At 39.6% G+C, this 14,035-nt stretch overlaps 1 protein-coding gene across 1 annotated transcript in view; it reads right to left on the minus strand.

Annotated features, from left to right (window-relative positions):
* TRPC4 (transient receptor potential cation channel subfamily C member 4) overlaps positions 1-14,035 on the minus strand; it is a 312,640-nt gene that overhangs the window by 52,957 nt on the left and 245,648 nt on the right. The window contains exon 6 of the mRNA XM_081083501.1: positions 4,520-4,715. Within this exon, the coding sequence (XP_080939627.1) occupies positions 4,520-4,715 (196 nt within the window). The remainder of the gene's footprint in view (positions 1-4,519; positions 4,716-14,035) is intronic.

Here is a 14,035-nt window from a genome sequence, read left to right on the forward strand (position 1 = left end):
CCCATAAGCCTGAGGTTATCCTTCATTATCATTTATTTATCATTCTACTGGAGGTCTGGTGCATGAAATTTTTGCATGTTTAGGGTCCCTAGGCATACCTGGCGATCAGGGCCGATCTCTGGGGTGACCAGTGGGGCGATCAGGGGGCCCCGCTGGCACCCGCCTTGGCTGATCTGGGGCATGCAGGTTGGGGGCAGCTCCTGCATTGAGAGTCTGCCCCCTGATGGTCAGTGCACATTATAGCAACCGGTTGTTCCACCATTTGGTCAATTTGCATATTAGGCTTTTATTATATAGGATTTTATTATCTCCTGAGAAAACTTAGGAACATTTATGGCAACTAGATAGAGAGCAGCCATGCTCCTCTTGAATTAGCCATAAATTGAATTAAGTAGACAATCTGGGAAGTAGGAAGTGCTAGAAACTAGGTATACATACAGTTAAATAATTCAAAATAATTCATTTTAACCCATTACTATTATAAAAAGGAACTCAGATTTTGGAGTAAGATAATATTAGACTATACATCATTCCAATATTACAAAATTTCTAGGTGCCAATGAATGCATAGGTTGTATATATCTTTCTACTATGAACAATATATACTTTAGTCTAGGCCAGGGGTGGGCAAACTTTTTGACTCGAGGGCCACAATGGGTTCTTAAACTGGACCGGAGGGCCGGAACAAAAGCATGGATGAAGTGTTTGTGTGAACTAATATAAATTCAAAGTAAACATCATTACATAAAAGGTTACGGTCTTTTTTTTTTTTTTTTTTTTTTTTTTAGTTTTATTCATTTCAAACGAGCTGGATCCGGCCCGTGGGCCGTAGTTTGCCCACGGGCCATAGTTTGCCCACGGCTGGTCTAGGCACTGGACAAATTGTGCTTTCAATAGGAATCACTATATTTAGAAAATGCATGGCCTCCATTGTTGCTTAGCAATTGTCTGATTGGAGGCTTCAATCATTAGATGGAAGCACAGAAGCTGTAGTTTCCCACGCATTTTCCTTCCTGTTCCTCTCTAGTTCCCTCTTTTTTACTTTCTTTCTAAACAAGCTAAAGGATTCTAATGTAATGAAGAAAAGTATATTTGTTTGCTGCAGTTATGGAGAATGGGATTCAGTAGAATCTGCTTAAGATAATAAAAAGGTGGTCACCTAAAGTATTGGCTTAGCCTGGCCAGTATGACTCAGTGATTGACTGTCAACCCATGGACCAAGAGGTCACCAGTTCAATTCTTGGCGAGGGCACATGTCAGTTGTGGGTTCAGTTTCTAGCACTTCCTACTTCCCAGATTGTCTACTTAATTCAATTTATGGCTAATTCAAGAGGAGAATGGCTGCTCTCTAACTAGTTGCCATAAATGTTCCTAAGAGGCAGCTGATCAATGATTCTCTTTCATCTTGATGTTTCTATCCCTTTCCCTTCCTCCCTTCAATAAAACATATTTTAAAAATAAATAAATAAATAAATAAATAAATAAATAAATAAATAATTGGCTTATGAGTAGCTTCTGATCCTCCTGATTCTTAAGGAGTCATATATTAAGTGTTATCTTGATTTCATTATGCTATTTTACTACTAAACAAAGCCTGTGATTCTGAAAGAGTCTACACAAAGTCTCCAATGGTTAGAAAAACTGGAACAGTTGATAGATATGTATTTATTGCCATTTTATTGTTCATATTATTGACCATATTCTTCAAGAAGACCCTTCAACCATTCATACAATTCTGGTTTGGTGGTGATGAGCTTCTTTAACTTTTTCTTGTCTGGGAAACTTTATCATCAATTTTAATGATAGCTTTGCAGGATAGAGTAATCTTGGTTGTAGGCCCTTGCTTTCATCACTTTGAATATTACTTGCCACTCCCTTCTGGCCTGCAAAGTTTCTTTTGAGAAATCAGCTGAAAGTCTTATTGGTCTCACTTATAGGTAACTGTTTCCTCTTGCTGCTTTGAGGATTCTATCTTTGTCTTTAACTTTTTGCATTTTAATTACAATGTGTCTTGGTGTGGGCTTCTTTGGGTTCATCTTGTTTGGGACTCTCTGCACTTCCTGGGTTTATATGTATGTTTTCTTCTCCAAGTTAGGGAAGTTTTCTGTTATTATTTTTTCAAATAGGTTTTCAATTTCTTGCTCTCACTGTTCTCCTTCCACTCCCCCATGATGTGAATGTCAGTACACTTAAAGTTGTCCCAATGGCAATAAATACATATCTATCTACAATTGAATTGACAAACAAAATGAATAAGCAGAACAGAAACAGACTCATGGATACAGAGATATTTTTGTTGGTTGCTAGATGGGAGGGTGTGGGGGACTGGGCAATAAAGGTTAAGCGATTAAGATGTACAAATTAGTTGTTACAGAGTACCCATGGGGATGCAAAGTATAGCATAGGGAATATAATCAATAATATTTTAATAACTAACTCTGGTGCTGAATGAGTATGGGATTTATTGGGGTGATCACATATTAAATTATGTAATGTCTTGTCACTGGGGTGTATACTTGCAACTAATTTAATGATATATGTAAACTGTAATTGAAAGTAAAAAAAAAGAAAAACTGGAACTGAACTATGATGGTGATGACTAAAAACTACCTACTGCTACCCATCTTCTAACCTAGTCAATATTTAAGGCTTCACTTAGCTATTTGCTCTCATAGGAAGCCTGCCCCAACCACCATCAATCTCAGCTGCCTCCCACCCCAGCATGCATGGTCCTTCTCTTCTGTACTTTCATCACATTAGCAAATCCATTTTCTCAATATTGAAATCATTTACTTATTTTATCCCTACTACATCACGTTTTTCTTGAGGGCAGAGACTTCCTTATTCTGTGTATCCTTAAAAGCAAGCATATATTTGGCATATATTAGATGCACAATAAATATTTGTTTAAAGAATACATGAGTGAATGAGAAACAGGCTTTAGATATGGCCTGCATGATTGCTTTTGCCTTTTAACCATTAAACTTTATTATTTTTAAAATATTTTATCCTAAAGCTCTGAGTTAGGACTAGCAGGACAAAAGAAAAAGCCCTCAGGGTAAATTCTGGTATTTTAGGACAGGAGGAAATAAAATACTTGGCATGTTCATGCTCCAAGGAGGCATCATATGCAGGATCCTGGAAAGGACACCTGGTTCAGCTTCTGAGTGCCTGGTCTCCTCTCAAGTAGTTTTAGTATTTGGGTTAAACAAAAATAGAGGTTTGAAGCTTATTTTCATCTATGTAAAAAGTAACACTCCACAAAGAAGCAAAAAGAAAATGTCATACTATTCTTGAATAGTGTTCTCTTCATAAACTCCATACACCATACATGTTTTATAGACTCCAAATTGTATATACAGCTTCTCTGTCTATAGCTTTATAATTAGAGGCTTCCTAATGTTTTTGAAGGGGTAGTTTGGAAAATAGAATTCACATTAGGAAAATGTGTTAACTAGAAGAATACAGAAGTTCTGATACAAATATATAGGGAGTATCTAAAATTTTTAGATTTGTAAGATGTTTAAATAAAGCTCCACAAATTTAGCTATTAACATGTAAATCCCAGGACCTAGGTACATGCACATGGGAATATGTTAGATTGTGAATCAGTAAATGAAAATATTTTTTCTTATATTTATGCAGTTTTTCATCTGTGACAGGTTTAAGTAAAATTCAGAATGTTGCCTCTCAAAATAACAATAATAACATTTTAGAAATAAATTCCAAAATGCAATATAATTGTAGTTATTTATGGAGAAACTGAGAAGCCTATAATTATCCTTATAAAATGATACTTGTCTAAATATTAAAGACTTAAAAACATATTTCATTCCAGCATGATTTACTTTATTATAATTGTGTTTGGCTATAGATATACATGTAAGCTCTAGGGGATAAAGGGCTTTATCTTCGTTGTTCGTTGCTGTATTTCTAGTTCCTAGAACAGTACCTGGCATCAGAGTAAGTATTCAATAAGAATTTGTAGAATGAATAAATAAATAAGTTAAACTAAGTGTTTGGATTCCAGATTCAATATACAATATACAATATTGAATATACAATATATACAGAATATACAATATTCTGCTACAGAATTCAGGATTATACTTATATTGCTTTTGCTAGGCTTTAAGAAACTAAAAATCCTGTGACTTTTTCCCTCAGATTCTCCTCTGGACTATTTTTTGTATCTTGCCAAGCTGGCCTGAGTTTGCTTATATCAAGATTGTAGGTTAAATGGAAAGACACAATGCAAATTCCAAAGGACACTTACCTGTTGCTTGCCATAGCTATAATGACTACCTGGAAGGATAAATGTAGTTTATTTTATAATCATGTGTAAAACACTAGAGTAGTATATAGCTAAATATGGTGAATACTGCTTAGAAACTTCAAATTAACCATTTATATTATACTTTTGTCTTATCAATAGCCAATTCCAAACCTTATTTACAATGATGATGAACAATGCATTCTAAGGTAAAATACTGTATTAAAATAAAATTATTCAACTTACAGCAATAAGTTGGTAAGAATTATTCATCATGGCTATTAACATGTTGAGTAGGACAACCAGAGAGATGACATTGTATGTCCCAAACATGGTGGCACCAACAAACTCAGTGAATTCATGCTGTGCTTTAACATTGGTCACATATAAATTGATGAGCCCAAATATTGACCAAAACAGGGACTGGAGTGTCTCAAATAACCTGGAATAAATGTAAAATGAACTAATAACTATATTAATAGAACCAGCATACAAAGACATATCAGTAAAACTGGAATACTGTTATGTATATAAAATTAATTTAAAATTACATGTCCTCCACTGGGTATCTATACAAAAATTTGAAAACATTTAATCATAAAATATATGTACCCATTTGTTCATTGTAGCATTATTTAAGGTGGCCAAGATATGGAAACAACAGAAGGGTCATTTGGTAGATGATTGGATAAAAAACATATAATGTGATATACATATATATTAGAGGCCCAGTACAAAAAATTCATAGACTCAGGGGTTGGGGGGGGGGGGTCCCTCAGCTCAGCCTGTGCCCTCTCACAGTCTGGGATCCCCTCAATAGATCACCCCAAAGAGGTAGGCCCCGCCCACCTGGTCAGGGTTCCGCGGATCGCCCCTGCAGAGGGAGGCCCCTCCCACCCACCACAGCCTGCTGGCGGGTAGCCTGGGCCTCCCTCTGCAGGGCGATCATGGGGCGATGGAAAGGACCCCAATCAGTCACATTGCACCCGCCTTGGCTGGCCTGGCACCAGTGTGTGTCATAGTGTGGTCATCCGGAAGGTTGTCCGGATGGTCTTTCTGCTATTTGGTTGTTCGGTCAATTTGCATATTGTTTTTATTATTATAGCTATTATGAAATACTACTCAGTCATAAGAAAAGATGAAATACTGCCATTTGTGACAACATAGATGGATCTTCAGAATATCATACTAAGCAAAATAAGTCAATCAGAAAAAGTCAAAAACCATCTACACTAATAAAAGAGAAAAATGGTAATTGGCGTATGACGATACCCTTTTCATTGGCTAATCAGGGCTATATGCAAATTAACTGCCAACTATGATTGGCAGTTAACTGCCAACTAAGATTGGCAATTAACTGCCAACAAGATGGCGGCTAATTTGCATATGTAGGCACAATGCAGGGAGGCGAAAGGGAAAGCAGGAAGAAGCCCCCTGCCACTGACAGTGATCTGAAACCCAGGGGGGAGCTAAGAGCTGGGGGGCAGGGCAAAGGCGGCCCTGGGGCCGACTTTGCCCTGCCCCCCAGCCATGATCAGAGAATCAGGCGCCTTTGCTGCCCTGGCCAGTGATAGCAGGAAGTAGGGGTGGAGCCAGCGATGGGAGCTGGGCACGGTCGAAGCTGGCAGTCCCAGGAGCTAGGGGTCCCTTGCCTGGGCCTAAAGCGGAGCCCACGATCGCGGGGCCGCTGCAGCTGCGGGTCCCCGCTGCCTGGGCTGGACGCCTAGGCCAGAGGCGTTAGGCCTGGGCAGGGGCGAAGCCTGCAAGCGCAGGGAGCTGGGGGTCCCCTGCCCAGGCCTGACACCTCTGCTGGAGGCCTCAGGCCTGGTCAAGGGGCCGATCCGGTGATTGGTGATCGGAGGGTGATGAGGGTCAACTCCTCTGGCCGAGGCATCAGGCCTGGGTGGGAGGCTGAGCCGGGGATTGGGGGGATATGATGGTCCCCTTGCCCAGGCCTGAAGCCTGGGTCAGAGGCGTCAGGCTTGGGCGAGGGGTGGAGCAAGCGATCAGAGGGAGATGGGGGTCCCTTCCCAGGCATGATTCCTGGGCCAGAGGCCTCAGGCCTGGGTTGGGGGCAGAACCAGTGATGGGGGGAAATGAGGGTCCCCTGCCCAGGCCTGACGCCTCTGTCAGGGCAAGGGGCCAATCCTGCGATTGGAGGGTGATGGGGGTCAACGCCTGAGGGCTCCCAATATGTGAGAAGGGGCAGGCTGGGCTGAGGGACACTCCCCCCCCCCATACACCCAGTGCACGAATGTGGTGCACCGGGCCCCTAGTATGATATAAAACTGAAAGCAACAAATGAACAAATAAGAAAAACAAACAAAAAATCATAAACACAGATAATAGTATGGTGGTCACCAGAACGATAAGGAGGTAGTAAAGGCTAAAGGGGATCAAATATGTGGTGGTGGAAGATTTGACTTTGAGTAGAGGACACACAATGCAATATACAGATTATGTATCATAGAAATGTATATTTGAAATTCTATATAATTTTATTAACAAATATCACCCCAATAAATTTAATTAAAAAGAAAAATAAATAAATGCACGAATGACAAAAGAAAAAATACAGGTCAGTAGTAAAATAAAATTTTAGTGTGATTATAAAATTAAACTTAATAAAAAGAATTAAAAATTTGTTTTAATCATACTAGTGTAAATGGTGTACTTGATTTTCCTAAGAGCTTTGAAAGCTATATTTACTTTTCTAGGTCAGAGATGAAAAATCTGATCCACGGCCTGTTTTTGTATGACCCCTGAGTTAAAAATAAGTTTTGCTTTTGCAAACGGTTGAAAAAAAACAGAAAAAAGGGTGATGTTTTATGATATATGAAATTGTATGAATTCACAATTTAATGTCCATAAACAAAGGGGTTTTTTTTAGAGTTTATTTATTTTCATTTTTTAAATTTTTATTGTTGAAAATATTATATATGTCTATATGTCCCCTTTTTTCTCCCATTGAATCTTTAGAGCTCACCTCTGCCCCAGGCCACCCTATTGTCTGTGTCCATGGGTTTGGTTGATCTCTTCCACCGCCTCCCCCTATTTCCCCCCCCACCCCTAACCCACACCAGCCTTCCCTCTAGGATTCCACAGTCTGTTCCATGCTTCTATTTTTCTGGATCTATTTTGTTTAACAGTTTATTTTGTTCACTAGAGGCCTGGTGCATGAAATTTGTGCACTCGGGTGCGGGGGTCTCTAAGCCCAGCCTGTGCCCTCTCGCTGTCTAGGAACCCTGAGAGGATATCCGACTGACAGCTTATAGGCCTGCTCCCCTGGAGAGGACATCCTTAGCGCTGCTGTGGAGGCAGGAGAAGCTCCCACCACTGCCGCTGCACTCACCAGCTGTAAGCCCAGTTTCTGGCTGAGTGGCGCTCCTCCTGTGGGAGCGCACTGACTATTAGGGGGCAGCTCTTACATGAGCGTCTGCCCCCTGGTGCTCAGTGAGCATCATAGCAACTGGTGGTTCCACCGATTTGCATATTAGCCTTTTACTATATAGGATTAAATTCCACATATGAGTGACATCATGTGATACTTGTCTTTCTCTGACTGGCTTATTTCACTTAGGATAATACTCTCCAGGTGCCTCCATGCCGTCTCAAAGGGTAAGAGATTCTTCTTTCTACTGCTGCATAGTATTCCATGGTATAAATGTACCACTGCTTTTTTATCCACTCATCTACTAATGGGCACTTGGGCTATTTCCAGATCTTAGCTATGAACATAGGGCTACATACATTCTTTCTGACTGGTGTTTTGGGTTCCTTAGGATATATTTCTAGAAGTGGAGTCACTGGATCAAATCATAGTTCCATATTTAATTTTTTGAGGAAACTTCATACTGTATAAACAAAGTTTTATTGAAACACGACCACAGTCATTTATTTATGCATCACCTATTATTTATTTTGTATTACAATGACAGAGGTAACTGTACCAGAAAACATATGGCCCACAAAAGCCTAAAATATTTACTATGTGTCTTTTTCATAAAAAGTTTGTCCCATCTTAGGGCAATTAGTAATAGTTAACAAATAATTGATCCTCAAGCCTAATCTTTGAAAAACGTCATTTTTTTTCCTGATTTTGCTTTTAGTTGTAAGAGGATTAAGAATAAATTTATTGGCTGGCTGTCATGGCTCAGTGGTTGAGCATCGACCTATGAACCAGAAAGTCATTGTTCAATTCCCAGTCAGGGCATATGCCCAGGGTGTGGCTTGATCTCTGGTTGGGGCCATGCGGCAGGTGGCTGGTCAATGATTCTCTCTCATCATTGATGTTTCTAAATCTATCTCTTCCTCCCTCTCTGAAATCAATAAAAATATATTTAAAAAGATAAAGTTACCAATATTGGTTTCCACATTGGCTATTTAAGTTGCACATAATAAATTCTGTAAGATAGCAGTGTCTGAGAATGCTGAGTTAATAAAATTTGTTATTTTTTTAATATTTCAGAGAACATTTTACTTATTCCTGTCAATGAATGAATTAGGTGATTTAATTAAAAGTTAAGTTTATTTCACTTACTGCAAGAAATAGAATAAGAGGAAGAATGTCTGAACTTAATGAAGAATTATTTGTTTCAAGAGGACCATTTTACTACCTTAATATAATGCTGTAAAAAGACAAAAGTCTTATACTCTTTGATAAATGGTTACAATAAGTCTTTAGTTAAATTATATTATAAAAATAAAAAAAATATACATAACATGCACTTAGGATTTCAATCTTTAGTGAGATTGACATTAGTTTGGAATCATGATGTAGGACCAAGTCAATAATGTTTTCTGGCAGCTCTCAGCCCAAGTGACATTATTCCATGTGCACCCTTTCACGCAAGGGCGATCTTTATGTAGGTCTCTGACCCTCCCCACCCAAAGCCACATGGATTAGACTAGTCAAGGTCAAATGACCTAAGCAGGGACATGGCCTAATGTGAAGATGAGCCTAAACAGTCAGATTTGTTCTCTAAGAGAGTTTATCTTAGAAATATCAAGAGAATGTGGTAGTTGCCAAAGTGACTGAAATGACAGGAGTTATGATGTAAGATCAGGATCACTGGACTTATGAGAAGTCAAAAGTTTAAGACAGACAAACTAAGAAGCAGAGAATTGAGGATGAAAAAGCTGGTACACATGAAAAGAGAGTACACATGGACTAGCTAAATCATGTTAATGTTGGTTCTCATAGTAAAAAGTCCTGTGGTCGCCAAAACCGGTTTGGCTCAGTGGATAGAGCGTCAGCCTGTGGACTGAAAGGTCCCAGGTTCGATTCCGGTCAAGGGCATGTACCTGGGTTGTGGGCACATCCCCAGTGGGGAGTGTGCAGGAGGCAGCTGATTGATGTTTCTAACTCTCTATCTCTCTCTCCCTTCCTCTCTGTAAAAAATCAATAAAATATATTAAAAAAAAAAAAGTCCTGTGGTCCAGCACTATGTCAACTCTTGCTTTTCCTGAAGCCAGGTTTTGCTCTAAGTTTGCTCAGAGGATCAAAGGACTGTAATCCTATGTATCATTGTTATAACAAAATTCTTGTTACTTGAAACAATTCATGAGTTACTGGTCTGTATAACCAGGAGAATCTAACTAAGGATGCCTTAATTAGAGTTCATTAGAGTTCTTTTCTCAAATTGATTGCTTTTTTAAAAAAGTAAAGTATTTTATATTTTTAACTAGTGGCCCAGTGCACGAAATTCATGCATGGGGTTTGGGGGGACAGTGTTCCTCAGCCCAGCCTGCACCTTCTCCAATCTGGGACCCCTTGAAAGATGTCCTACTGCTGGTTTACAGGGATCGGGCCTAAACTGGCAGTTGGACATCCCTCTCATAATCCGGGACTGCTGGCTCCTAACCATTCACCTGCTTGCCTGCCTGATTGCCCCTAACCACTCTGCCTGCCGACCTGCTCACCTCCAACTGCCCCTGCTGCTGGCCTACTCACCCCCAAATTCACCCCCTGCTGGCCTGCTCACTCCAAATTGCACCCCCCATGGTCATGATCACCTCCAACTGACCCCCACTGATAGCCTGCTCGCCCTCAACTGCTGGTCTGCTTACCCTCAACAGCCCCACCTCCCCATCAGCTGATCACCCACAACTGCAGTACCATCCTGGCCTGATCACCTACAACTGCCCTCCCCTCTTGGCCTCTAACCGCCTCTACCTCGGCCCCGCCACCATGGCTTTGTCCAGAAGAACATCTGGAAGGTCTCCCAGTCTAAATAGCATATTACTCTTTTATTAGTATAGATAGAGGCCTAGTGCACAGGTGGGGGCCAGTTGGTTTGCCCTGAAGAGTGTCCCAGATCAGGGTGGGGGTCCTGCTGGGGTGCCTGGCCAGCTTGGGTGAGGGGCTGATGACTGTTTGCAGGCTGCCCACAGCCCCTTCAGGGTTGTGGGTTCCCTCTGGGGTGCCTGGCCAGCCTGGGAGAGGGCTGGCAGCCGTTTTCAGGCTGGCCATGCCCCCCAGCGACCCAAGCTCCCAGCCTCTCCTTTTTTTCTTTTTTCAGTGCCTCCTTGAGTGGAGGCCAGGGCTGGCTGGGAGCAGGTATCTGGGATTTATTTATCTTCTATAATTGAAAGTTTGTAGCCTTGAGTGGAGCCCAGGGCCAGCCAGGTCAGGCAGGAAGCTTGGCTTCCTCCATCACTGGGGGCAACCCAAGCCTCCTGCTCACTCCAGCTCCATGGCCACTGCCACCTCAGTTGGGTTATTTGCATACTCGCTCCTGATTGGCTGGTGGGTGTAGCAGAATGGCAGAGTGATGGTTAATTTACATGTTTCTATTTTAATAGTGTAGATTGCATAATTAAATTTTAATTACAGGATGTGAAATTTAATTATGTGTTTAGTGGTGTATTTTGCTAGAGCTGTTTAACAATGGAGCGAAGGAGGAACCACTTTTGAGGGAGAAACTCTGATGAATTTTCTTTGATTAGGTTTATATTTTTAGGAGATATGCATGGAGAGGTAGCTAACAGTTGGACCTACAAATCTTGGGGATCTGTGCTAGTGATATGAATATAGAAGTCATCTCAAAGGCATTGGACCAAATCCATAATCATAGCTGAGTTTTCACAGAGATATCGCAATAAGGTTTGATAATAGTTACTACAGCAGACCACTTTTGAGGGTGGGGGCAGCTGGGGAGAGGTCAATGGGGGGAAAAGGAGACTTATGTAATACTTTAAACAATAAATAATTTTAAAAAATAAATAAAAGCAATAGTTGAAATATAATTATCAGAGGAAAGTGAAAAAGACTAAAGTAAGAGATGAAATATTAAAGCAGAGTAACATAATTTAAAAAGGACAAGATTTCAAAAATGAAAGTGTCACTAATAAAAAAATGTTGAATATAAACTGTAATTGAAAAATAAAATAATGTTAAAACATGAAAGTGTTAAACAGGGTTAAATGATTCAGATATACTGAAGAAAATGTAAAGAAAAAAATCCATCGATAGTGGTGATATGAAGGCTCTAGATTAGCGGTTCTCAACCTGTGGGTCATGACCCCTTTGGGGATCGAACGACCCTTTCACAGGTGTCGCCTAAGACCATCGGAAAACACATATATAATTACATATTGTTTTTGTGATTAATCACTATGCTTTAATTATGTGCAATTTGTAACAATGAAAATACATCCTGCATATCAGATATTTACATTACGATTCATAACAGTAGCAAAATTAAAGTTATGAAGCAGCAACGAAAATAATTTTATGGTTGGGGGTCACCACAACATGAGGAACTGTATTAACGGGTCACGGCATTAGGAAGGTTGAGAACCACTGCTCTAGATATTTTCTAGAATAGTTCTGATGGAGTCATGGAAGCAACAACCAAATTGCAATTGGGTGAAGAATGAATAAGAAGCAAGAAAACAAGGTATCATGTTCAGGCTTCATTTCATGGCTGCTTGGATGAAAGAAAAAAGAGAAACAGGAGTGGTAACTAATGGGAAACACAAGGTTAAAAAGTTTCAGCGTCCATATTTACCCTGAGTGAAAGGAGTAAAAGAGAGTAACCATTTGAGATATAAGTGAGAGATAACACTGTACTATTACCACTAATAATAAAAAGAAGTAAAGTAGCTAACATTTTATCATATTATACGACAGCTGCTGTATTCAGGTACTTTAAATGAATTATTATGTTTTTTTTTAATCCTCACATGGAATAAAATCTCTGAAAGAGCATTTAGTAAAAGAAAGTTTGAAAAAATTTTAATAATCCTCACCCAAGGATATTTTGCCATTGATTTTTAGAGAGAGTGGAAGAATGGGGAGAGACAGAAAGAGAGAAACATCTATGTGAGAGAAACACATTGATTGGTTGCCTCCACAAGTGCCCTTAACCAGAATCAAACCTGGGACCTTTCAGGCCAACACTCTATCCACTGAGCCAAGCCGGCTAGGGTGAAAGATTAAAATTTTTAGCAGTTATATAATTATGAAAAGAAAACTGAAGACAACAAAAGAACAGAAATAAGATGTAGAGCAGGAGCCCTGAGGACACCACTAGTTATCCCCTCAGTGATTTATATCCATTTAGCCAAACAGGGTCATTAAGGGATAAGTCATTCATGCCTGCCTAATACATCCTATATATTCTAGTATATTAAAAAATGAGAAGTTATGAATATATATTTTAGCTTTTGAATAATTTTGAACAAAAATAATTTGTTCCTTGAAAGTTTACATTGGAAAAATTTCAGGTAGAATACTCGATTTATTTAGGTTGAATGATTTGGGTCTATAATATTTGAGGTATGCAATTATCGTTTGTTTTTTATTATAACAGAGGAAACCATCAGTATGGACAAAGTAAAATAATACATAATTAAAAAATTCAATACAGTTGCTTTTAAGATACAATTTATATTGGATATCTTACATCAGAATTTTCTAGCCATACGTTCTTGAATGGAGGTTTAAATTAGTTAATATTTAATCATTTTCCATGAAGCAAAGGGATTCCTGGGAATCTTAGGGAACAAAAATTAGGATGGGTTTAAGTATAATCTTCTTGGTTGCGGATGAATCAGATTTCTGAGAAGGGGTTGGGGTCTTGGAACCAGAGCTGTTCCCTGAATTTAAAAAAAGACATGGGCGTTTACTCACTTCTAGGTGCTGTGTAGAAGTTCTTTCTGGAAGACAAAGCATGGAATCAGAAGGATATGACAACAAATATAGATGGAAATATAGATGGAGTGGTCTTGGCAAGCAGTTTGCATCAGGGCATGCAGTACAAAGTAGCAAAGGAGTTGTGCAAGACACAGCGTGCATAAGAGCTCACCAGAAATCCAGCAGTCCAGTAAGCAGACAGACAATATACAGGCAGCTTGTTGGAGGTGGAATTCTAGGGAAAAGTGGTAGGATCTGGCCATTGTAAATCCCTGGACCTAGTTGCTAGGGGCAAATACCAAGACAAGGATCACAAATGAGTGGGGAAAGATAGGTTTAGGTATCAAAACTGAGACAGTCCAAAACCATGCTAGTCACAAGGATGTTGTTACAAGGGATTCATTGAACCTGCCCTGTCCAGAGTCAGAAAAGAATAAAGGAAGACAACAAAGCCAAGTAAGCTGGTCAGCTGAAGAAATGCTACTTAAGCTCAGAAGACAAGGCAAGGAGAGGCTGGAATGACTTTTTGTTTTATTTATGATTCGTGTTTTGTAGCAAATCTATTTCTAAAAATATTTAAGGCAACTAAGGCAGCACTTAAAATTTCATGTGCAAATAATCAG

This window comes from Myotis nattereri (assembly GCF_964212035.1).
Source record: "Myotis nattereri genome assembly, chromosome: 2".
Taxonomy (NCBI): domain Eukaryota; kingdom Metazoa; phylum Chordata; class Mammalia; order Chiroptera; family Vespertilionidae; genus Myotis; species Myotis nattereri.